Below are 27,927 nucleotides of genomic sequence, written 5' to 3' on the forward strand. Positions count from 1 at the left end.
TTTTCTAATATCTAAATATTTACACACACTTCAAAATATTTCCAATAATATCATTATATTAATGGAATTTATATTAAGGTTTTGTAGTAGTTTGAATGAAATTGGCCCCATAGGCTCATAGCGACTGACACTATTGGGAGGTCTGGCCTTTTGTGCTAAATTGTCACTGCTGGTGGGCTTGGAGGTCTCAGAAGATAAGGCCAAGACTATTGTCTTTTTTCTCTCCCTGCTGCCTGCTGATCTGGTTATAGAACTCTCAGTTACTTCCCCAACCCCATGTCTGTCTGCATGCTGCCATGTTTCCTGTCATGATGATAATGGACTAAATAAACCTCTGAAACCATAAGGCAGCCCCAAAGAAATATTTTCCTTTATAAGAGTTACCATGGTCATAGTATCTCTGTACAACATTAAAAACCTTAACTAAGACAGGTTTAAGACTCTAAAACAAATTACAAAATATAGAAATGTCATTTTTGGTCCATTAAAATGTCTGTAGTTTTTACAATAATTATCATTTTGTACTACTGGCATTCTAAAATCAAACTTACATACAGCAAGGTAATGCACATTTATATTTAAGTGATTAAAGTAAGAGACATCTTAACATACTGAAAGAAGTCTGGTTATGTGTGTGTTCCCTTTCTCAGGGTTCTTGTACCTTTCAGGACAGAATTCCTCAGGCTCTGGCCAGTATTTTGGATCTTGGTGAAGAACAAAGATAGGTATGACCACCTCTGTCCCTTTGGGAATGAACACACCATTGATTTCAGCATCTTTCTTACTGAGCCTGTTAACCCTGGTAGCAATTGTATATATTCTCATACTTTCATTCACCACCATGTCCAGATATTCCATCTCTACCAGTGCTTCATAAGTGGCAGGTGCCTGGGAAAATTAAAAAAAAAGACTTTGCTGGTTTGAGATTTAAAACTAACTTTTATGTCAATCTACACAGTACTATTAAGTTTTTTGGAACTCCACATTCAACCCAGATTAATGATTGTATTTATCATTGATAAGTCTTATTCACCGCACTCATGTATGTTGACATACTAAAGGTCCACTGAAATATATGGTGAAGTAAATATGGAAGAATATTCACATAAGCTTAGACTTTGGTTCCAAATCATCAGTTTTCCTTTGTACTGTTTTCCTTTCAGTAATAATGAAAAGCATATTATGTCAATCTTACTCAACATAAATCAGCTGTTAAGGGTGTCAAAATTAAATATAGGGAATCCACAAGTCCAGACTGAGGAAATATAATGTGTGAAACATTAAATTCCTGTTTAAAATTCTATATCAATCCTTTCAGAGTACAACTCACACTTTTTAAATCCTATGATTAAATTTAATTTATTACTATAGATGTTCAATTTAAAGATCAATGCCATATTAAACAGGAATAGTATATGAACTTAGAGTGATTAACTTCAGTAGAATATTTTCCCTTTGAAACTCTTCATGGTAAAACAGCCTAGAAATGGAGACGAATTGAGCAAAAAAATTCCTATTCTAGTGAGAGACCCTTTCAGCTCCATGCTAAGTTCCTGAAAGAAACTTTTTCTTGTTACTTCATATGTTGCTCTACTAAATCTTTAACTTTCAAATTCCCACAGGCTAAAGTCACCTGAAAAGGAGGTCTAAAATGAAAGATTAGGGATTGCTAGAATAGATTGGATCATGCATATATCTGGGGGAGTTGTTGCCCTAACTGTTCATTGATGTAGGAGAGTCCAGCAATTTGCAGGTAGTACTGCTTCCTGAGTGGATGACCCTGGGTTGCATGAGAACAACTAGATAATGTTATGTCATTGAGTTGGCCAGATGGCAGTCAGCAACCTTCATAGTTCCTGATGTGCTTCTTTGGCTGTATGTGAATACCTTGGTCAGAAGCAGTGCTGTGTAGAATGGCAGGCATTCCTGCCTACTAGTTCCTGTCTTGAGTTCCTGCATTGACTGTCCTCAGTGATAGCCTGTCATGTGAAAATGTAGGACGAAGTATATGTTTTCCTCCCCATAGTTGTTTTGAGTCATGGCATTTGTCACAGTGACAGAATGAAACAAGAACAGGGGGTGAGCATGAGGTCTGAAGACATTTTGTGTGCATGTCATTGACAATCCAACCATTCCCAGAGTTCAGGTACCTCATACCCCATTGCACTCAGTTTTGGGCATAGATGAGAAGACAGCTTATGTGATGTGTGGCTCTCACATTGTGGGACTCCGACGTTACCATAATGTAGAGGTGAACATTTTAAGTTGAAAGCTGCCATGATGTGCTTTGTTTGAGTCTAATCATGTGACTAGAGAGAGGAGTAATGCAGAGCATAGCTGAATCAGCCTGCCCAGAAAGGACCACACAAAACACTATTGATATCAGCCATGCCAAAGTATTTCCAGTAATAATAACATAGCTATCAGGTCAATTGTTTAAGTTCTAGGGGTATTCCTCAGTGGTTAAGAACACTGTTTGTTCTTGCAGAGGACCCAGGTTCAGTTCCCGGTACCCATATGTTGAGCACATATGCTAGAAGTCTAGTTACAGGGAATCTGAGGAAATCTTCTGTCTTCCTTGTGTTTCAGATATGCACATGTTACAGAGATATACATGCAGACAAAACACCCATTTAAAGACACTTGACTGACACTTGATTATCTTTAAAATATCAGAAGAGATTTTATGCATGTTTTTGAACTGTTTCATTGCATATTATAGGATTAATACAGAATTAGAGAGATTAGTTTTTCTCTACACATAATTTTTTCCTTTTTTTAGATTTCCACAGGTTATTGATGAAAGAATCAATTATTACTGTATTTACTGTAATTCTAAATGCAAGTGCAGAAGTAGTGTTTCAGGTTGACATTTTCCCTGAGGCTCCCAGCACCATCCACTCACCTTATTGGGCAGGACTGTATCAATCTCATTCTGAAGTTTCTTCTGAACATTGGGGTAAATCGCCAGTAAGTATGTAGTAAAGGAAAGAGCAGTGCTTGTTGTCTCATAGCCAGCAAAAAAAATGTGATTGATTGGGCCAGGATCTCCAGATCAGAAAGAGCTGAATTGAAATTAGACATTTTTTGTCAATGATCAAAGCTGGTGCCTACACAGAGTCTTCACCTGCTTTGTTCTATCATCTTTGGTGCAGGAGGATACACTGCACTTTATGTACAATGGTGTACTGCCTGCAAGATATGCAAGGACTATGGTGGCACAATACATGTGGGAGTAACCAACCAATAACTGATTTGACTTATGACATACTCCATGAGATGGAACTAAAATTGGCACTGATTCGATGACCAAGAATGTGCAACTACATATCCCAGGGACCAAGGACAAAACCAAATAATACTGTTGTAAAAAGAAAAAAAAGAAATGAATGGATAAAATGACTCCTAATGATATTCTGTTTTACTTGTAGATAAGAGCCTTGCTCAGTCATCATGAGAGAAGACTCCTCCTGCAGAAGATGGGAACAAATGTAGAGAACGACAACCAGACAATAGGCAGATAGTGAGAGCATTTGGAACACTCAGTCCTAAGTGGGATATCTCCACCAAATCCCTCTCCTCAGAGCCCAGGGAATACCACAGAAAAGGAGTCAGGAAGACTTATGAGGCAGTGGGGATGAGAATACCAAGAACACCAAGAATACAACACACCAAATCATCATGATGAAATGTCATATGAACACCCAGGGACTGAAGAAGCATGAATAGGGCCTTTGCAGGTATCTACCGGGTCCTCTGTGTATGTATTATGGCTCCCAGTGTTTTTATGGTACTCTTGCATGTGCAAATGAGTGGGTCTCTGATTCTTGTATCTTCCCTTTAGACTCTTTTCTTCTGTTAGCTTTTCTTCCTCAGCTTTGATATATTAGTTTTTATCTTTTTATATTTTATTTTGTTACATTAGAAAATGAAAGAATAAATGAAAACCTAGTCACTGGAGAAAAGGGTAAAAACTGTCTTTTATATGTTTTGGGAGAGAGAAAATCAGGTTTCTTTCCAAATGGAGTGACACTGGGAATATCAACCACTCCAGGACAGGCCTCATTTTATTTCCCCAATATATTATATTGTGGGCTCCACAGTTGTGTGTGTGTGTGTGTGTGTGTGTGTGTGTGTGTGTGTGTGTGTGTGTGTTTATTTAGTTACATTTCAGTGTTTGTTTTGGGTACTGTTTTATATTTTTCCTTGGTTTTGGGTAATTTTCTGTTGTGTTGGGCTTTTGTTTGCTTTTGAAAAAGAACTTAATGTTCACTGGGTGGAGGGATCCTGAAGGACTTTGGGGAGGGGAAGAATATGATCAAAATATATTTAAATTAAAAAAAACTGTATAATAATAGAAAATAACAAAAAATTGGGCATTGACTTCAAATGTGGGGATAATTATGGAATTAATTAATTGTAATTTCCAAAACACACATTGTAGTACCAATGTATGGCAAGAAGCATTACTCTGCAATAAACAATGAGTAAAAGAATGAATAGGAAATATAAACACTGTGATTTTTCTCCTTTAATGTGCTATGTTATTGTGAAAGTAAAAATAATTTTCCACAGTCCCATAAGCTGGTGAACACACTTCCAATGAATAACCATAGTGAATTTTGCTATTTGGACACTGTGCTTCCTGATTGGGTCCTCTGGATGCAGATTTGTAAGTAGAGGTTCTGATTCATTGGCCCTGCCTGAGACTGTGAATCAGCATTTGACTGGTACAGCTGATCCACACATCAATGAAGACTCTTAGAGTGTAAAAGCAATGCTCATAACAGACCTTCAGATTTTGAAAAGTTTAATTAAAATATAATTATTTCACTACTGTCTTTCTCTCCTTCCTCCTAGCCTCCCATGTCACACCTCCACTCACTCTCAAATTTACGGCCTTATCTATAAGTATTTTTATTACATATAAAAATAAATACTCACAAATATAACATACTGAATCTACTCAGTTTTGCCTACTTGTACCTGTTTCTGGGTTGGCAACTTAGTATTGGATAAACAATCAGGGACTCATCCCTTGGGAAGACTAATTATCTCTCTCTCAGATGACCTGAACTATCTGCAACTCTTCATCTAAGGTTGGGTTCTTATGAAATTTTCCCCATCTATGTTGAAATGTCAACTCCTATTGGGTTAATTTAGGTTAGGTAGCCATGTTGGTGAGATTTCATGGTTGTAGCTTCCCAGTCACAGAGGGAAGGTACAATAAACATAATGTATTCTGTATGCATATACACCATGATTTTAGAAAGTGCCTCAGTCTGCTGCCTATAACAGCATGTCTGTGTCTTTTTGTGAATTAGCAGGAAGCTTTTTCTGCTTGAATGACCCCTTTACATTTCAAGAATCAGCCCCTCCCTCTGTGCATTCCCTTTAGACCCTAAATTATCTGTAGTTACATTTATGGGACTCCATGTCCTTGGAATTCTGGGAGTCTATCATCAGCTGAAGAAAATCCACTCGGTGCTGAAAGGAGACAGAAAATTTAAAAGCAGAAAGTGGGTTGGCAGGCCAAAAATAAGGATGAAATGTAGAAGTTTACCTCTCATGAGAGGAAATAGCTCATTTAAGAGTTCAGCTAATGTTGTCTGAATTACTAGTAACACAAACACTGATCCATAGATTTTGGGGAACAAAATGTTCATGAGTCCAGTAGTGATGGTACACACTTTCATACCAGCACTTTAGGAGGCAGGCTAATCTTTGAGTTTGAGTCCAGCCTGGTCTATAAAATGGGTTCCAGGATAGCCAGGGCTACTCTGACAGACCTTGTCGTGGATAAAATATTTGTTTTAAGTAAGTCTGTCAGGGTAGTGTATCATGCTGCCATGTCCAACACCATTTCTCATTGCTTTCCCTCATTCTAAGCACCTGTAGCTATTGAGGACAGACGCCTGGCTGGATGGTTGTAGTTTTTCTCCTTGACATATTGCTAACCAATATCTCATACTCATCAACTGGTGTTTCTGGAACTGATTGCTAGGTTTTATGTGATTGCCTACTCTCTTAGTTAGGGTTGCTATTGCTGTGAAGAGACACCATCAATTTTTTTGGCAACTCTTATAAATGAAAACATTTAACTCCAGTGGCTCACTTACAGTTCAGATATTTAGTCCATTAGCGTCATGGTAGAAAGCAGGTTGGTATACAGGCAGGCATGGTGCTAGAGAGGTAGCTGAGAGTTCTTACACCTTGACAGGCAACTGCAGGTGGTCTGAGACACTGGGCGTGCCTTGAGCATATATGAGATCAAAGCCCACCTACATAGTAACACACTTCCTCCAATAAGGCCACTCCTACTCCAAAAAAACCACGCCTCCTAATAGTGCCACTCCCTTTGGCAACCATGTTCTAAACCCCAGAATACTAGCAAATCAGCAGTGGCACCTCCTCACACATGATGCTGACTCCCTGACAGTCTTTTGTCATCATTTTTTCTGCCAACATCCTTACTCTTAGTCCAGCATGTAAGCTGTATTAAGCAAAACTGGATTATACAAGTGGTAATCTCAATGCTCGAAGATATTGCTGAAGTTCTAGGCACACTACAACCAAAACTGAACAGACCAAATACATTAAATATCTGAGGAGGTCTTTTTGTGAGGAATGTGTATCTTTTGACATCATTAATTTAGGATTAAAGTAAATTTTGTCATAGTTTACCTCTTTGGTATTTTCAAGTCGCTCTTTTTTGGTCTTTTCTATAAATTTCTTAAAAAATGATGTAGCATCATTTGGAAACATACTGATGTTTAGTTTGTTATATATTCTTGGAAGGAATGGAAAGAGTGCTATAGAGAAAAAGACAAAATAATTAAAATGCAAATTTAAGCATTTGACAGTTTTTTTTTCACCAACTGCAAAATTTTAATAATTTAAGTGAAATATCAAAACAACAGGAATAACTGTGGTAGAAAAGAGTTTAATTACAAAATATAGAAAGTATATCACTCCTAAAAGTAATTGAATTTTAAATAAAAGGACAAAGAGAAGAGTTCAGCTCCAGGAAGATTCAGGGTGCAATTCTATGAAATATTTATCAGATAATTCTTACCAGTTCCTCACAGGTATTTTTAAAACTTATAAAACTTGGGGAAAGAGGAAAGTTGAATCTGGTTGCTTCTATTGCCCTGTTACTAACATCAGAATATATTTTGGAGTGGAAAATTGTATAGAAATGTGACTTAAATATACCAAAGTGATTTTATCAGTAAAACACTTACCAACTGAATGCAGAAACATGAAAAGAATTCTTTTGTAGGCTACCCAATGAGGCACAACACAGAATAAATCCAAATCACACAAGCAAGCAGAGATGGAGTATTTTGAAAATTTTCAGATAAAACCTACCATTCCTTCCTAAGAAATGTTCTCAGAAAATTAGGTTCAGCAGGGATTTCCCTTAACTTTATGAGAAGTCTTAATGGAAATTAAGAGCTAACAGAGAAATTGAAGGAGTACATCCTTACTTAGACAATGAGAGTTTTCTCACTCTATCATTACTTCTACTCTGACTAGAACCAAAAAGAAGGTGCATATATATCTTTTATGCTACAGCATGATACACACAACATACATGAAAATAAATTGCAATTGTCTTCTCTGGAGGCTGAGTCAAAGAAACACAAGTTTGAAAGCAGACTTGATTACTAAATAGAATCTGTCTAAATATTAAGAAAAATTGCAGTGTTGGTGATGAAAGGCATAGCCTTTTGCATACTAGCCTAGCACCATGTCATAGAACTCCAACTCTAGCATCTGGGTTTGAGGAAGAATCTTGATTCAATGTAGGATAGGGCAAGAACTCAATTCTTCCCACCTCTATGGCCCTACTGCAGGGATTAAAAATATTCCTCAATACTGTTGACACAGTCTTGTTCCTCTACTTTAGTGTTTTCATATCTAATGTAACAAATAAAACCAATGATTATAAAGAAAACATCATTTGCAAAATAATCAAACTAAATAATCATGGTCCAACCACTGCACACTGGTCCAACTGCTCATATAACACTCATGGGGGATGGTCAAGGAAGAACTTGATGCTGAAACTCAATATAAGGAATATTATGGAGCAGGACTTTTGGGGAGAACAATGCAGAGGGTCTCCCAGTGATGAGATAACCCAATATTCTGGACATTTACTTTTATGATCCAATAGATCCACTAAATTGCATTTCTTCCTACAATTATTTCATTTTTATATCACACCTAAGGTCAATGTAGGAAGGTAGGCCCAGTTTCTCTATTTTCACATCTTATGTAATTTGTTGCTTTTGGAAATGTTTTCATACAGCCTTTCTTCCATCATAGTAACACAGACTGTCCTGGTTACAGGACTTCTGTGGCTCAGTTTCCTGAGAATTGGGACTGTTCTACATGATATGACTGCACTCTCTTTTTCCAGTTTACTTTTAACCCAAACTGTGAAATCTTTCCATACCCCCATTTTACTCTATCATGATGTTTTTGCTGCTCCTCTATATCCCACTTAGTAACACTCTATTAATGACTAGTCCCACCATGACTTATTTCTTACTTTTCCCCTTTATTTCTACTTATACCCACAACATATAACATGTCAGTATAGAAAGAATGGAGTCTTCCTTTTCTCCATAATACAGTTGGCCCTTAAAGAATGACTAATGACTGTTTTGAAGTCAACTGCTACACTAATTTGATAGAGGGTTTGATGATTGATGATAACTATTGTTGAAATTACTGACCACCTACCAGAGGATCACTAGGAGAAGAGATTGGAGTCCAGAACACAAGCCTAACAGGAGAAAACATCACTTCAACCCTACTATAGCCAAGGCTTTCCTGAACACTGAAAAATCTCCACCTGAAGGGAGAAAGATGAACACATGACTATCTCCTGAATTAATCCAAAGGAAGCACCAAATGATGAAAGACATAAGTGCTGTAGGATGTTCTGTATGGCAATGTGTTGCTAATTAGTCAATAAATAAAACACTGATTGGCCATTGGCTAGGCAGGAAGTGTAGGTGGAACAAGGAGGAGAATAAAGCTGGGAAGTGGAAGGCTGAGTCAGAGAGACACTGCCAGCCGCCATGATGAGAAACAGCATGTGAAGATGTTGGTAAGCCACGAGCCATGTGGCAAGGTATAGATTTATAGAAATGGATTAATTTAAGCTGTAAGAACAGTTAGCAAGAAGCCTGCCATGGCCATACAGTTTGTAACCAATATAAGTCTCTGTGTTTACTTGGTCGGGTCTGAGCGTCTGTGGGACTAGCAGGTGAGGGACTGGCAGGTGAGAGAGATTTGTCCTGACTGTGGGCCAGGCAGGAAAACTCTAGCTACATATAAGGAAATTGAATCTACATATTAAGATGTAATTTGATAAAGAGATAGATATACATAAAAAAACAAAATGAGGCCGGGCGGTGGTGGCGCATGCCTTTAATCCCAGCACTCGGGAGGCAGAGCCAGGCGGATCTCTGTGAGTTCGAGGCCAGTCTGGGCTACCAAGTGAGTTCCAGGAGAGGCGCAAAGCTACACAGAGAAACCATGTCTCGAAAAACCAAAAAAAAAAAATGAAATGATGATAGAAATTAATGTTTCATTAAGCCAAATACAAAATTCAGTGCAAAAGATCAGAAATAGAGTCAATGACATAGAAGACAGAAGGTGAAGTCATGAAGACAAGGCAGAATAATAAGATTATTCAGTCATGAACAGTGACCACCTTGTTAAACAGTTGTAAGTTTTGAGTATATAAGAAAAAGTCTATGACTTTCAACATAGAGCAATTCCATGTCAAAGGCATAGAAAATATTATCAATAAAATCATAGAAATGAAGTTCCCAGAATGAAAGAAAAAATGGCCATCAAGATCCAAAATAGATAAAGAGTATTACACAGATAAAAAGACCAGAGAAGAAACTTTCCGTTTTACATTAAAAATAAATGGGAATACACAGAATAAAGAAAGTATACTAGAAGCTTTGAGAAGAAGGACAAAATCACATACAAAGACAGGTCCATGAGCATAACTCCTGAACATCAAAATGGAAAACAAATTGCCAGGAAGGCATAGAAAGTTGTATTTCATGTTTGGAAAATAAGAACTACTGAACAATATATGAATAATATATATACAAACATATAAATATACATGTATATATATATATATATATATATATATATATTAAATCCTTACTTATAATCAAAGGAGAAAAAGACTTATCTATGCTATGTTATGATATAGAATTTTTCACAATGAATGCTGCTTGCATTATATAATATAAAGGTCGGTTTGGACTGAAGAAAATACAGTAAATACAGAAGTAAATACAGACAAGGGGCTAGAGGAAAAATGATGATACTAAGACACCTGTTAAGAAAAGAGGGCCAAGACAATGCCAGACAGGAGAAAAACAATAAAATGTCAGGAATCAGTGCATGTCTTTCAATAAGAAGTCTAAATATTAAAAGTCTATATTTCTTTATCAAAGGACACAGACTAATGCTGAAGATAGTGATACATGCTTTAATCTCAACACTCAAGAGTCAGAGGAAGGCAGATCACTATGGGATTCAGAAAAATCTTGTCTACATAGGCAGTTCTAGACCAGCTAGGAATACATGGAGCCTGTCTTTAAATAAAAAGATAAGTAAATAATACACAGACAAGCAGATGGGATTAGCAAGCATAATGCTTTTTCCTGACTCTAAGAAATATACCCAACCACCAAACACCAATGTAGGAAACAAATGTGCATCAATATTCCAATATCAATTTAAAGCTAGTCACAAGGATGTAGAAAATCACTTTATACACTTTAAGAAAACCATCCACCCACACAAAATTGCTACTGTAAATATATATGCATCAATATGTGCAGTCCATTTAATAAAACAAATGTTATCAGATACAATGTCACAGAATAAATCCTGCAATATAATTGTGAGTGACTTCTACATTCATTTTAAAATAAATACACTATCCATAACAAATTAACCAGAAAAATATTGGAAGTAGATCATATTAATTTAACTTTGATTCAAGTTTCATTCAAGAGATGGAGGAATGATTCAATATATGTCAATGGAAAAAATATAAATCATGACATTAATGGCTCAAAGACAGAAATCACCTGATTATCTCATATTTACCAAAAAAGTACAAAGTATGTGGCAATGATGGATAAACACATGTGATATTAAAATTCAAAGGGCAATAAAAGAACCAGATTATACAAGAGTGAAGGTAAGATGAGGGAGATAATAATTGTGTATGGATATGCTATGAAGAACCCCTTTACTTTGTATGCTAATTAAAAGAAATCTAAAGTCTTAATATAGTTGAAAATAGACTATATAGCTTCAGAGAAAACCAATGGATTCAAAAAGTCAAATATAAAAAGCTTTCTGGTGTTTTTTACAAAGGGATCCTGGGGATTGTTGAGGGAATTCACCTTCACTCCAAATAAGGTACCAGTGATCACATCCATGCTGTAGGCCCCAAAGATGCTGAGCAGAGAAGCAGGTGAGTTAATGTATTACTCATACAACCTCTGAAGTATGTGACCATTTGTCTGCAGTATCACCAACACAGCCTGATTATACTACTGTGGTATTTTCAGAACTCAACATAATTTTTACTACCCACACCATTTCCAGAAACTTCTCCCTCTTCAGTTGGATGAAAGAGAGGCAGAAGAAATTTGTTCCTTGCTGATATTTTTCTAAGACACTCAGCAAATCCTGATGATTTAGATTGTTGAAACTTACAGCTATAATATTCATTGGCCAAACCAATGACCTCTGATGTAGCACATAAATCCTCCTCCCACATTTCTTAATCCCCACATCTGCAGCTTTCCTAAATTTGCTTCTTTCATTCTAAACTATATAACTGTCTTCTAAAACATACAAGATGGCAACAGATAACCTAATTTTGTCTCATGTACACAAGGGAGAGAGTTTCAAATGGTATTTTGGGAAGTTTTATTTAATGTGTGGGTTCACAGCCGGGTAACATCATGCCTCTCCCTTACTCTTGATCTAGAAAAATTTTAGCTACCTGTCAGGAAGAGGGAGGTCTCCAGATGGGGCATAGAGTCCCCAGAGAATGCATGCATCACTACTCACTCTTTCATGGTGATATTCTTGCCCTTCTCTACTTCCCGACTCATGTTTTTCACCAGTGCGTCTCCATATTCTTGGATGATGGGGAACATCTAAGCACAAAACACAACATAGTCTCCTGGTAAATGGCAACATCTGAGTCCCCAAATAACAAGTCTTTTGAAATTATAAAAAGATCATCATATTTTTAAAAGTACTCTATAAGAAAAAATAACAGCAACAAAACAAAACAAAAAAACCAACACAATGAAACAAAAAACAGAGACCATTCTTAGCAATGTAATGATCAAAGCAACATCTCTTTAAATAGTATGATATTATTTCTACCAGCCTCCAATAGATTCTATTACATTTACAATAAAATGTTCTTCATTAACTTACATCCTTCAGTTTTCCACTGCTGAAGGTTGGTGCCAGCAATGATTGAATTCTTTTCCATTCTTCATTCTTAGATCTTATTATACCCTTTTTCATAAATCCAGGTGGACCAAGAGACTACAATACCAAGAAAAATAGATTTTGTCCTCCATTAGGACAAAATCTTGTTATCTTAACAGTTATAAAGCCTATATGAAATAGACAACATTTCTTAACAGCTACTTATCCTCTTATAGGTGGCAGATTTCATGCTAGTCTCTCAATAACAGTTCCTCAAACTGGGGCTGGAACAATGGCTCAGTGGTTAGCACCACTTGCTCCTCTTGTAGAGGACTCTGGTTCAATTCCCTGCAACCACTTTACGTGGTTCACAACTGCCAGTAACTAATGAGTATCTAATGCCCTCTTCTGTTTTCTTTGAGTACTGCACACATGCAGTACCCATACATACACTCAGGCACACATCTGTGATAAATAAAATATGTAAAATGCCTCAAAATTAAAGATACATATAGCCATCTCTATAGGATAAAGCTATTATGTTATAATCTTCATTTCAATATGATTCCTTCTGTACAAAAAAAGTCTTTCTATGTGAAAAGACAGGTAGGAAACCAAAAGTATTCTACAAGTCAGTACAGAAAACGTAGGTTTCTTAGTTAGGTTTCTATTGCTGTGATAAAGACAATGTACAAAAGCAACTTGTGATGTAGAGGGTTTATTAATCTTCCAACTCTCAGGCCACAGTCTGTCACTGAGAGAAGTCAAGGCTGGAAACAAGGCAGGACCCTGAAGGAAGGACCTGAAGCCAAAGCTTTTGAGGAATGCCACTTACTGGCTTGCTCACCATGATTTGCTCAACCTGGTTTCAAATACAACCCAGGACTAATTGCCCAGGTTTGGCACCAACTACAGTGAGTTGAGCTCAGTCCCTAATAAAGAAAGTGCTCCACAGCCTTTCTACGTGTAAGCTGATGGATGCATTTCTCTACTGAGGTTTCTCTTGCTAACTATGTCTAGGTTTGTTTCATGTTGCCAAAAAGCAACCAGCACAACAGGGTACATATAGGAGGGCTTAGGGGTCATATCACTTTGCATGCTGTGAATGTGTTGCTCTGATTAGTTGATAAATAAAATGCTGATTGGCCAGTAGCCAGACAGGAAGTATAGGCAGGATAAGCAGACAAGGAGAATGCTGGGAAGAGGAAGGCTGAGTTGGGAGACACCACTCAGAACACGTAACAACATATAGATTAACAGAAATGGGCTGAGTTTAAGTGTAAGAGCTAGTCAGTGGTAGGCCTGAGATAATGGCTGAGCAGTTTTAATAAATATAAGCCTGCATGTGTTTACTTGGGTCTGAGCAGCTGAGGACAAGGAGGGACACAAGAAAACTTTCAGCAACAGAGGGCAATATTGGTTAACTTTTCCTTAAACCAGTTTGGCACTAACAAGTATCTTCAGCTTGAGATATTTTGAAAAGAAGTGACATGACATAGTAATCATTAAATTATTACAAATACTGAATGACTAGGTATCATTAGCCTGAGCATTAATTGAATATCATAGAAATATCTCTCCTTGATTGTGTATACTGAAAAATAAGCAAAAGACCACTGTAATTCTCTTTTCCCAATGGAAAGTTCCTTCCACCATATGCCCCTGTATTTGATTCTAACTTGGAACAGTTCAATAGTTCTTAAATACATGTTAATAGAGAGACAGAACTTTCATACATAACTTAAAAACTACATCACACAAAATCTTCATCCAACACCTTGCTTTGAAAGAAACCCTGGTTTTAACATTAAGAAACCATTTTAAAATATCTGTTCTCACCTTTTACTACATCTCAACCTTGTGACTAGCTATTGCAATAAGGGAAAACGTAAACTAAAAGACATGTTGATTTCATTTCATTGGAAATAGAAATATTTCCATATTCACGTTATGTTATTAACTATGTGGAACAAATAAAGATTATATACAAAAAATTTAAGGAAACTGAAAGTGACAGAATGCCTACAACCACTCACACCCAAGGCTCAGGGAACATGGTGGACATGGTGAAAAAGCTGCTAGAACCAGAGGAGTGCCACAAAGGGCTGGACTCTGGGCGTGACATGGGTATGACTCACATGGACTCACAGTTGCTATGGTTATCCCCACTAGCACTCTAGAAGATCAATCTAATTTTAAAAATCCAGCACAGATGGGAAAGAGGCTCGGATTATTACCGTCCCTATCTGTGGAGCTGATAATAGTAGCAAGAATATTTTCCATGTATATCTGTAGAACATCTCTACTAAGCATGTGTAGTGCCTGAAGTGCCCAGAAGAGGGCATCAGATCCAATGAGATTGGATTTAGAGATGAGTTTCAGCACCATGTGGATACTGGAAATTGACCCCTGGTCTTCTGTGATAGCAGTTAGTTTTCTTAATGCCTGAGCGAGCCTTCTCTGCATAAGCAGCATTGTAAAACTGATAAAAGCATGTCATAAGCACTAGTGTAGAAACTAATGTTTGTAGCACAAATCTGTAAAGTTCTTATTAATAAAATACTCAGGAGCCAGATATTGGGGTGAATGCTGAAAGATCAGAGAAACAGAACAAGCCACAGATGACCTCATCTCACCAACTTCTCAGCTGATATTGTTTCCAAGATCAGACTGAAAGCCTCTGAGTCCTCATCCGAATGGATCTCAGTAGAACTGCTGCTAAAAGCTCAAAGCTTAAAAAGGGTCTAGTTCCTGGTCCTCATGCCTTATATACCTTTCTCCTTCCTGCCACAACTTCCTGTGTTTAAAGGCATGTGTCATCATGCCTGGCTGTTTCCAGTGTGGCTTTGATCTCACAAAGATCCCAATGGATCTCTGCCTCCTCTGGAAAGCTAGGATTAAAGGTGTGTGTGCCACCATTTTCTGGCCTCTATGTCTATCTAGTGGCTGTTCTGTTGTCTGTCCCCAGATAATTTTACTAGGGTGCACAATATATTGGGGAACATAATATCACCATGACTGTTGTTGCTATGAAATGGAATGTGATGATAATCTAATTGCCTTCTAGATTCTTATATTTATAACCTCAGATTACTGCTGTCAGATTTGTATTAGAAGTTTCATTTTACAATGGCCAAAGATTAATATAGAAATTTATAACTAGGCAATGTAAAAAAAAAAGTGTCTTTGAAATGCTCACTCCTAAATGTGACATATAGTTCACTCACTCAAAGGCTCAGGAGAGATTAAAAAAGAGAGAGGGCCGGGCGGTGGTGGCGCACGCCTTTAATCCCAGCACTCTGGAGGCAGAGCCAGGCGGATCTCTGTGAATTCGAGGCCAGCCTGGGCTACCAAGTGAGTTCCAGGAAAAGGCGCAAAGCTACACAGAGAAACCCTGTCTCGAAAAAACCAAAAAAAAAAAAAAAAAAAAGAAAGAAAAAAAGAGAGAGGAACAAACGAAATATAAGGACTGGACTGGAGAAGTGGCTCACTTATTAAGAACATATACTGCTTTTGACAAGGACCTGAGTTTAGTTTCTAGAACCCCAGTCAGGTGAAGAAATTGCCTGCAATTCTAGAACCAGGGGATCCAACACTCCTTTCTGGTCTTCATGGATACTTTACTCATATGCACAAACACATACACATATTTAAATAAATATAAATAATGTTTCTTACACAATTTAGGATATACAGGAAAGGTAGAGAGTTATAAAAAGTTCACTTCTGGGCATGAAAAGGTCTTTGCACTCTTAAAATCCCAGCAATTGTGATTAATGGCCCAAGACCATTCACAGGAAAAGATCCTTCAGCATTCTACCATGGAGAAGGGAAGGGTCCATTTTGTTCTGTCACTCCCTGAGGATTTATAAGTAGCTAGTGGGAATCAGAGAAGAAAGAACCATTTACTTCAGCAGTGTAGAGAGTGATAGGGTCTTATGTTCCTGCAAATAACTCTCTAATATATATTCTCTTGTAATCAGTACTTACTAAATTCCCTGAATCACCAAATATTTGAAAGACATTAGAGTAGAAGGAAAAATCAGACAGGAAGAGGAACAGTAAGAGTGTGAGAGAGACAAGACTAGGTAACAGGAAGTGAATATAAGCAAAATACACATATATATTCATGTATTTTATATCCATGTTAGCATGTATTCTATTTATTGCAATAATGTCATCATAAAATTTATAGTACACACATATATGAAACAACAAAGACATAAAAATAAGAATTAGTATCATTACTCATGTGCACATACCCACATAATTTTAAAATTAAAAATAAATCTTATAAAAATAAATAAACAAATAAGTTATAAAAAAATCAACACAGTGATGCTATGTGCTTTAATCTCAGCACACAGGATGGAGAGGCAGGTAGACATCTGTGAGGTCAACATCAGCCTGGACTACATATTGAGTTCCAAGACTGGTAGAGATACTTTTGAGACAGTGTTTGAGAACAAATCAGCACGGCTTCATTATAAAAGTCCTAGAGAGTGTAGGAATGACAGAAATAGACATTAAAAATATATATAGTTCACAGCAAAATCATAAATGCTTTATATTACAAACTCACAGCCAACTTTATCCTCAATGGAGAAAAACTCAAGCTATACCATTAAATTAAATTAAATTCAAGAGTGAGACAGGGCTTTCCACGCTCCCCACTCTTTTTCAATAAAATCCTCGAAGTGCTAACTAGAGCAAAATAGCAAGAGAAGAAAATTCCAGAAAAGAAAAAAATCAAATTATCCTTATGCAGAATATATATGTGTGTATATATATATATATGTATATGTATATATATATATATATATATATATATATATATATATATATATATATATATAAAATTCCACCAGAAAAAAGTGTTGAAATGATGAGCAATTTCAATAAAGAGGCAGGATACAAAGTTAGCTTACAAAAATCAGTAGCCTTTATGTACACCAGCACGTTGAGAAGAATATCATGAACACATTTCCACTCACAATACCTTCATAGTATGTAATAGACCTTGAAATGAACCTAATCAAATAGAGGAAAGAACTCTACAGTGAAAGCTTTAAATCTCAGAAAAAAGAGATTGAGACATTACAAGATGGAAAGACATCCTTTGATTCTGGAATGGTGGAACTGACCATGATAATGAATTATGATAATTCTACTGAAAGCAGTTTACACATTCAAGGCAACAGCAAGAAAATCACCACAACGTTCTTCATAGAACAAGAAAAAAAATTCTAAAATCAGTATGGAATCAGACAAGATTCTGGATAGCCACATAAATCCTTAATAATAAGAACAATGCAGGAATAATTATCACTCCAGATTTTAAAATATGTTCTACAGCAGTATTAATAAACAATGTATCTTACCGGTCCAAAAACATATATGTGTACACACACACACACACACACACACACACACACACACACACACACACACACACATATAATATATATATATAATATATATATATATATAATATATATATATTATATATATATATGGAAAAAAACAAAAGACTCAAACATGAGTACACATGATTATAGCCACCTAATATTTGACAAAGATTCCAAAAATACACACTGGAGAAAATACAGAATCTTCAAAAATATGCTATGAAACAAGGATATCCCCATGTACAACAATGAATTAGACCCATATCGATCACCTTACAAAAAAAAAACTAACTACAAATGGTTCAAAGACCTCAGTGTAAAATCTGAAATGCTAGATATTCAAGAAAAATACTGAAGCAGTACACTAAAAATACAGGTGTAGTAAAGGACTTCATAAACAGGACTCCATTTGTCTGGAAATTAAGGTAAAAAATTGACAAATATTGCCTCATACAATTAAATTTTCCCATTCCTTGGGTGCCTGAGGGCACCAAGAGTCAGAGAGATTGCCATGACTGTGAAAAATCTATTTGCATCTCACTGCTTGTTGCCCCTTTGACTCACTTGATGACTTCTCCGGGATTCAGTATAGTCAGTAAACTGAAGACAATACTGATGTATATAGCATATTAGATTTACATAATTGCCTTTTATGATATTAAATGAAAAGAAACAAGGAAGCAGAGGCAAATGAATTTGCCTTCTAGTGTCCCTGTTCAATATGGAAAGATGAGGATATGCTGCCTCACATAAAGAAAACATAAAAGTTAAGGCTTGGTTTGAACTTTCATCTCTGAATCTTGGGGAAAAGTCCATGTAAACATTAAGTACCAATTGTAATTTTAGTGGATAAAATCCTAAAAACTCAGCTTGGACTCAAACTCTCTTTGTATCTAAACTGACCTTGAAATTCTGATCATTCTGAATTTAGTGACTACAGGTGTGTGTTGCTATGTCCAGTTTTTATGATGCTGGGTTCAACCCAGGGCTTTGTCCATTCTAGGCAAGCATTCTACAGAAGGGAATTCCATATTCAGGTACTGTGAATGTCAACTATACAAAATTATGTCTCCAGGCAGGTGACAGAGCCCAGTGTGTAGAGCCTAGTATTTAGAGGCAGACTGAACTAAGGTATTCTCTGAGATCCTAATGAAATTACAAAGGGAACATTACTTCTGGGTCCTTGTCCGGGAACTGAATTGGCAAGAACCAGTCTAGGGCTAGAGTCAGTTTCTCAAAAGTGTGAAGGTTGTAGTTTCATGGAGATTTGACTTTTTCCTGGTCTGTGCTTCAGTCCTAATACATCTGTGACTGAGGTATGGATATATGTGTTCTTTTTGCCAGCCTTTTATGATTTAGTTGTGTGCTAGACTTGGCCATTTCCCTTTTACATATACCATGTAGGAAGCTTTCTGCTCAATACTCTTCTGATATAACTCATCATTTTATGCAAGACCTCTTAGGCATAGATACATGTCTTCTTTATTTGTCATACATGGTCCTCTCCTGAAACATCTCATCACCTTGACCATTGGGATCCTTATTCCTTCCAGTTCACATAATTTGGTACTCAATACAGGGCTCAAGATAACTAGAAATCACCAAGAATGAGTGTTAATGTGCTAAATGTTCAAAAAGAGTCAGACGTGGGGACCTGTAAGAAAGAAAGGATGAAGAATAGCTGAGAGTAAAACGTGGGAGGAAAAGATTCTAAAAAACAATTTCTTTTCTTTCACATATTTCATCAGCTTCTACTTTGACATGTATCACTATGGTACTTAAATAAATTCTTTACTTTCATTAAAAAATATACCCTTGCTTCCCTGAATAAGATTCTGTAAATTTAAAGACATGGGAACATATAGGTGGAAGTTTAAAGACAAAATATCACCTATGAGGGCCACATGAGTTTCCTATTTTGGGATTGTGCTATTGAATTTTATACATGATTAATTATATCCACAGCTTGAATATGATTCATTTGTAATTCAACAACCCTGTAGATATAGCCAAAATACTCCAATAGAAACTGGGGGATACAAGATAAAAATAAAATTTCACAAAATAGAGATATTTTAGTACCTGAGGAGCAGGAGGTACCTTAATTTCTTGAATTACTTTCACTTCATAGGATTAGGAGAAACTTCCTTTTTGCTGGGGAAGTAATAATATCGCCTGAACTGGCTCCTACTTGTTTAACTGAGCCAAACCCTGTCCTCTAAGGACTCTCCTCATTTTCCTTTTGGCCTTCCTTCCTCTAGTTTTCAAAAACTCATGAGGAAAGATCAATGGAAGATGCTACTACATGGTATGGCCAAGAGCCCCAACTTGTGCCAACAATTTATTGCTCAAATCTTACTCCCAGTTAGAAAAAGGTACCCTTCTTTCATGATTATTTACTACCTAGGGGATTTCTGTACCTATTGACAATCTAATCATTCAGTTATTTCTCACCATCCACCATCACTTAGAACAGACACAGCTGGAAATTTCCTTGGAGAAATCACATATTAAACCTCCCTTTTCTTATTTAGATCATATTATAAAGGACAGTACCATTTGCCCACAAAGATCCACATGTAACTACTAACATTTATTGATTTTCAAAAGATCTTAGAAAATATGAATTGGCTTATATCTTCCCTGAAACATACTACAAAAGATTTGACTCTCTATTTTTTCATAGTAAGAGGAGATAACGACCCCTCTTCTAGAAAGCTTATTCCTAAGAGTCAAACACATTACAATTGTTATATTGAATCATCACTCATGCACAGTTGACAAGTATTGACACAAAGCTTCTTCTATCTCCTATACTATTAGCTACTCCAACATATCCTTCTGGCTGACTTTTTTTTTTTTTACATTTCTTTTCATTTTTCTTTAATAAGAAATTTTGAGCTGTGTGGTGGTGGCGGCGGCGCACGCCTTTAATCTCAGCAATTGGGAGGTAGAGGCAGGTGGATCTTTGTGAGTTTGAGGCCAGTCTGGTCTACAGCGCAAGACCCAGGAAAGGTGAAAAGCTACACAGAGAAACCCTGTTCCGAAAAACAGAGAGAGAGAGAGAGAGAGAGAGAGAGAGAGAGAGAGAGAGAGAGAGAGAGAGAGAGAGAGAGAGAGAGAGAGAAATTTTGTACTTACTCCACATACCACCTACAGATCCCACTTCCTCCCTCCTTCCAACCCCAGCCCTCTCTCCCATGCCACTCCACATGCCCAAATCAAGGTCTCCCATGGGGAGTCAGCATAACCTGGCACACTGAGCCTAGGCAGGTACTAGCCCCTTCCCAATGCACCAAGGCTGCGCAAGCACATCACACCACAGGCACTGGGCTCCCAAAAGCCTGCCAGTGCAACAGGGATGGATCCCAATCCCCCGCCTGGGAGCCCCCCAAAGAGTTCGAGCCAAACAACCTTCTTCCATATCCAGAGGGCCTAGTCCAGTCCCATGGGGGCTCCTCAGGCACCAGTCCACGGTTCATAGGCTTCCACTAGTGTGACCGGTCATCTCTGCACGTACTTCCATCATGATCTCGATGTCCCCCAACTGTAGAATCCCTCCTCTCTCTCATCGATTGGTTTCCCGGAGCTCAGCCTGGCTGACTCTTGCAACCTAGGAGACCTATAGAATGGATTTCTCTGCCCACTGATGCTGGCTGTCCCTTGACTTCTTACTATGAAATCCTTGCTTAGCTTATCCAGAAAACAGGAATCCTCAAGCCCATCAATTTATTCCGTAATAAATTGACTTGATAGTTCACCCCTTAACATCTTCACTATTTGATTCACTTTGGGTCTTCACTGACTCTTGACAGGTAGCTCTCTTTGACCTTATGGGCCAGCTTTGTACTTCATATCCTGCTGATCTTTTGATTCTTTTTTTTTTTTTTGGTTTTTTGAGACAAGGTTTCTCTGTGTAGCTTTGAGCTTTCCTGGAACTTGCTTTGTAGACCAGGCTGGCCTCGAACTCACAGAGATCCACCTGCCTCTGCCTCCCGAGTGCTGGAATTAAAGGTGTATGCCACCACCGCCCAGCTAATTCAAAATTTTTAATACTACTTTATAGGAGGTACACAATCCCAGAAACAGATACTGTGTTCCTAGGTGAGAGCATTCTGGGGTGCCTAATGTTATACTTCAAGAAGTAACTCCTCATACGTTGAATGTTTCAGCTAAGTCTTCTCAGAATGTAGATTTCTTTTGCATTGCCTCAACCTCTAAACTTACTCTGGAAAGTATAGAAGTCTACTGGGCCTGCATAGCTTACATTCCCTTTGGCTTATCCAATCACAAGGGAAGATCTGTCTACTGGAGTATTTACTAATGATACATTTGTTTATTTTGCAATGCTGATGTTTCACATGTGTTGCCTGGTACTACTCACTTTAACTATATTGGTAGATCATAAATTATTCCTATTTGTTTGTCATTGATGGGACAGTATGACTATGTTCTTCTCTTGTGAGTGACTCAAGGGTCCACATGGGATCAAATTAAGCATCACCAACTCATTCACCATTCTGATCATCCACCAGTTACCCCATTGGATGGACATTTCCCAGAATTTAGTGACTTTCCTGTACCCTGCTTCAGAATGGAATTCACCTTGAGTGGCTTGCTCCATGATTCTAAAGTACTTCTTACCTCTGAATGGATGATCTGAGGTACTGGTGGAGTTGTCTTTGAGGTGCCCACCTGGTCTGAATGAATATAACATCCTAAAATCCTCTCATTGGCCATGTCCTGTTTATACTATCTTTAGAGGAAAACATTAGGTTTTGAGCCACTGTCCCTGATAATGGGGTGACATATGGGATTATTAGAGAAGATGACCAACCATGGCATATCATTTTATATTTGACCTCACTTATTCTGTTAAAACTCCATAAATCTAACTGACTCAGAATCCCTCTATTAAATAAAGGGGAGTACACTTCAAAATTACATGTATTACTTGTATCCTCACTAATTGTATAGACGCCTTTGCTCATGGGAGCCTTCCTTTACTTTAATAGTCTTGCTTTGCTATGGTTCCTATGTAACGTAATGATCCTTTAAGTATGGGGACTTTGGACAACACATTCTCTTTGAACTACATCAGGATTTTACTAAAAATATATTTCTGGATTTTATTTTAACTATAGTTTTTGCAGCACTTACAGCTTTCCAGTCAGAGGCCGCTTCCACAGTGTCCATTGCCCAACAAGCGCAAACTGCCCATTTTGTTAAACAGATTCCTTAAAATACTTCTGTAGCTTAGATAAACATAGCTAAAAATAAAAACCACAACTAGAAGCTAAGTTAAATGCTCTGAAAGTTTGTGTATTGAGCCTGGGAGATACAGTTAAAGCCATACAAAATTAATTATCTTTACAGTGTCTTGCTGGATTTAGATATATTTGTGTTGCTCCTTTAAATTATGGTGAATGTCAATGGAAATAGGAGATAATTAAAATCATTTTCAGGTAATATGACAACATCAGAATGTTATATTAGATTTTGTAACCCTTAAGCAAATAGTTACTGGCATGTGCCATACTCATTACACATTCAGTTCCCCTTTGGAGTCAGCCAAAGATTTATTACACAAACTGCTACATGCAATCTCCTTAACACTGTTAAACATTTGTTCACTATTATCCTCAGATTACTTGTGTTGATAATCCATCTGATAACATTAGGAGTAATTTGCTGGTTTAAAGCATTTTTTAGGCTCTTAAATATTTAGACACAAATGACTCATCTGGACGTAAAAAGCAAAAAGTCTGGGGGGGGGGACTCCTTTTTGAAACAGACTAATTCAAAGTTTTCTCAGACACCACTGTTAAAGAACAAAAGGCTTTACAATTCTGTGGCCTTTCAGACACAGATTTGACAAGTTTCTCTCTGGGTCTGGGGCCAGGGCCTCTAAGAAGTTTTGGGTGTATTCTATGGGGATCCTAATCTTTTCCCTGGGTTGTGGTTATCAGTCATAAGGCAGTTGTGTCTGAGGTATCCTGGGTTCTCTTTGCCAACATTGTCTGACTTAGCTCTCAGCTGACCTTGGCCATTTCCTCATGCAAATAGTAAGTATGTAAGGATCTATGCTGATTAATAAACTTCCTTGGTGTAAGTCATCAGCTTATGCAAGACTTCCAAGTCTCAGGTCCTGTCTTTTTTTATTTCTTTCCCTTGGTACTCCCTCACAAAGCCTCACCTTTTGTGACTCTTATTCTTGCAGCTTTGGGTCATCATAGTATAACCACATCCCTATTAATACCTAGTCACCTATAAATAGGATATCATGGTATATCCAAGTACTGAGTAAGATTAATCTGTGGTCAAATTCTGAACAGCAAGTTTGAGACTAATCTTGTCTACAGGAGACACTACTTGAAACAAACAAACAAAAACCCAAGAAGTATATTTCAAAAACTACATAAGGAAGAGTTCATCCAAAAATGACAAGGAAGTTATTGCGTTTTCAATTGGGAGCAAAGCATGGTATTCTTAGTAACTTATGCAATGGAATCCTTGGTTTTGAAGAATTATGATCTAATAAGTAAACTATCTGAATTCAGAAAAGTAAATCTTGCAAGAGTGCAGCCTGCATGTAGGCATTGCTCCTGCGCAGGAGCTCAGGAAGGACAGGCCAAGAGTCCAACCTTTAGAAAGCATCCAGAAATGCTCTGTGTAAATTCACAGTCCCTATTATATAGGTACATGTATATGTATATACATATACAATTATATATATACATACATATATATATTTCACATACTACATGTATATTTTTCACAGATTTGTCAACTTACGCTTTTATTAGCGATTTTGTATAAATGATTCTGCTTCTGTTTCAAGAAACAAAACTCACAGTCTGTTTTATAGGCAACATCATTTAGTCTCCCATATTCCTGCTCTTTAGACTCATGCATAGGGTTATACCTTGAAGTGAAAAGGAGTAAAGGCAAATCTTCTTGTAGGTGGCAAAAGCTTGGCTAGAGCCTTGGAAGTAATAATGGGATTAAACAGTTCAATTGAGGATTCAAGTATGTGCATAGTCCCCAGAAATAACTATGTGCTTCCTGATAGGTATGTTCTACAGATACCCAGCAAGGAGTATAAATATTATTACTTAACTTAGATTTGAATAAATCACTCAGTTTGATGAGGTGCTACTCAGTGGCCTTACATGTATTTCTTTAAATACTAATTAAGAATAACTGTACTTTTCTGGAATCTGTACTAAAAAGGAAACGAAATCTTTGATGCTCTCAAAGTCTACACATCAGCATTTAACTTCAGGTCCTAGTGTGCTAACAGCCAGGGTCCTCACCTGCCCTGACACAAACCTGAAGTCATACCTGACCTGCCGCAAACCTGAGGTCACAAACACATGTTAGTCAAACCCAAGGGTAACCTGGCAATGATGTGGGTGTGACAAAAACAATTCTGCCAGCCGAAAGCCTTACAATTGATCCCAATGTCCATTAGAATGGATGAACTGACATGGGGTTTAATATTTGTGTAAGTGACACTGTCACAGAAGAAAAGCAGGGAACCCAACAGCACTCACCCTCCTGTAGTTAAGCATCGTCCCAACAAAAGGCAGAGGTTTGGGGCCAGGAATCCCCAGCTTCTTAAAAAGTCCATGAGAAGAGGTTCCATACCTAAAACATGGAGGAAAAAGTCAGTCGGATCATGGGCTTGTTAACCATACATGTAAATATTCATAATCATTCACATACATAAATATGCATATTCCCACTTGCAATATAAAAATATACATAGTTATGTCTACATATATACACTAATTCATGTATATTATTGACTCAATATGTATTATATGAGTAGATATACATGTATATATGAGTATATATATGATATGTGTATATGATATATATATTCTTGGATGCAAATATTGAGAATTACCAGAATTTTTCAGTGAGGTAACAAGTGGGAAGAATACAACATAAAAATTCAGAGAACTAATCCCCTTCATACACCGTCTTACTATAAACTTTTAGGTCAACACTTGATGGTCCCAGTCTTAGAGTTAGCATTTAATAAAACTTTATAAACTTGAGTTTGGATGTTGCTAAAGGACTCACTAGACTTAGGAAGTAGTCACATATTATCAGTGTGAATAACCTGCAGTGCAAGATCCACATGATCCATCCTCAACATTAGTAAGCAGTAAATAGTGTGGTTGTTCAGAGGGGGAATATAGTCCACCAGCAGAGCCCTATGACAAGACTCTATCCTTTCCTTTTTCTCAGACTTAAATGTGTGCAGAACTTCCCAAGTGCAGTTTTTGGGCTGGGGAGATGGCTCAGCAGGTAAGAGCATTTTCTGCACTTGCTGATGGCCCATGTTTCGTTCTAGCCCCCAAATGAGAGCTAACAACAGTATATAATTAAAGTCCCTGAGAATCCAATGCTTTGTTTTAATTTACATCGGCATCAGGCATACATATGATACAGATACATACATTCATGCAAAACATTCATAGGGGCAATATAAAAATATATTTTTTAAGATACCAATTTTGGGAGTCCTCTGTTCAGGTGTGGGGTTTTGATGCTACAGTTGTCTTTGAACCATTCATGTTCCTCCAAGTAACCTTTCAAACACACTCCTGTAATAACTTCATAAACTCAGGTCTCTCCAGGGTGGACTTTGGAGGAATGGCTACATTGATCTGTCAGTTGTGCCCTACTGAGGTCAAAGGATAGTTGTTCCCATCTTTCCCAGAAAACTCAAATAGCTCAATGTGTTATCCATATAAACTCATGAGGCAATGAACTACAGAAAGCATAATCTCTCCATTCTGTTTCTTCCTAGACCCTAGAAAGCACAACGGCCGTTTTCTGTACTTAGATGATCAGCCACAGGCACTTAGTTTACTGTCAGTAATCCAACAATCTCTGTGACAATACTCTCTGGACAGACAGGCCTGAGTCTAAGTAACATCTCAGGTGTCGTTTCCCTCATTGTGGCTTCAATATTCTACACACATTCCTTTCCCCATGTGACAAACTAATGACAGAAAACAACAAGAGAAACAGGGACTGCAATCATTTTCAGCCTGCTCCAGATTGTCTCCCAATATTGGCCTTTTAACATTATTGAAAAAACACTTAGCTTAAAAGCACAGTGAATTAAATTATTTAGGTTACAGGGGAAATGTGTTCAGCTGTGGGAGTATGAATTTTCATTGGATTATACCTTTTGATTTTCTGACAGGGAAAGGGGGCCTGAGAATTATTCACCTCTGAGCCCACAAAAGGGAGACATTTAATCAATTACTCACAGGTAGAGGAGCACCAGGATGGTAGCCAGCAGTGCCCATGTCTCTGTGGAAAAGTTTGGAATCAGGTCCATTGCTCTTTTCCTTCAAGAAATCTCTCTTTTCCTAGTAGGTGAGGACATGAATTCTCCTTCTGAGTTCAGGTGTGAATCTGTGAAGACACTGTGCAGTATTTATGTGCTGGGAAAGGGGGTGGAGTAGTCACTAGTGTTAGTAGAAAGATCAACAGTGTATCTTCCTTGGGTATGGAGAATATGAGTGACATCTTCAGTTGACAGTTCATGATAGTTCATGTTAAACCACATTTTGACTTCTTTTTAGTTCTTTTCCCTAGAAAATTAATAAGTAACTAAACCAATGTTTTTGTTAAGACCAGAGGTCATAGATGTTTGTCAGAAATGCAATAGAGTGATTGACATTAAATGTCTTTTGATGTTTATGGGGCTGTCTATATTGCAAAACACATTGAATCTTTGCACACAAGCCCCATTTATAAATATATAAACATGCATATTTCTCTCTGTGGAACCCTGTGTATACCCTAGAAGATGAATGATCACATTTAATAACAAAATTGATGAAGAAAATAAATCACATCATCCCTAGATAAACTAAAATTCCCCATGCATTTCTTTTATTATCGTTTTTGCAGCATTTGTGGTTTCTGTATATATTTGCCTTATACTTTATTATTAATGGGCATTGCTCACTAT

The 27,927-nt window shown here is 37.3% G+C and overlaps 1 protein-coding gene across 1 annotated transcript; it reads right to left on the minus strand.

Annotated features, from left to right (window-relative positions):
• Positions 1-240: 240 nt before the first annotated feature.
• LOC128120390 (cytochrome P450 3A21-like) lies at positions 241-27,362 on the minus strand. Its single transcript, XM_052754317.1, is given in 10 exon segments — positions 241-888; positions 2,906-3,024; positions 3,027-3,065; positions 5,421-5,487; positions 6,685-6,827; positions 11,387-11,520; positions 12,142-12,230; positions 12,520-12,633; positions 25,481-25,574; positions 27,218-27,362. Coding segments are annotated over 10 exon segments (1,155 nt in total). The 5' UTR covers positions 27,289-27,362; the 3' UTR covers positions 241-603.
• Positions 27,363-27,927: the final 565 nt, after the last annotated feature.

Source organism: Peromyscus californicus, unplaced genomic scaffold (genome assembly GCF_007827085.1).
Source record: "Peromyscus californicus insignis strain IS unplaced genomic scaffold, ASM782708v3 Scaffold_2__1_contigs__length_46816999, whole genome shotgun sequence".
Taxonomy (NCBI): Eukaryota; Metazoa; Chordata; class Mammalia; order Rodentia; family Cricetidae; genus Peromyscus; species Peromyscus californicus.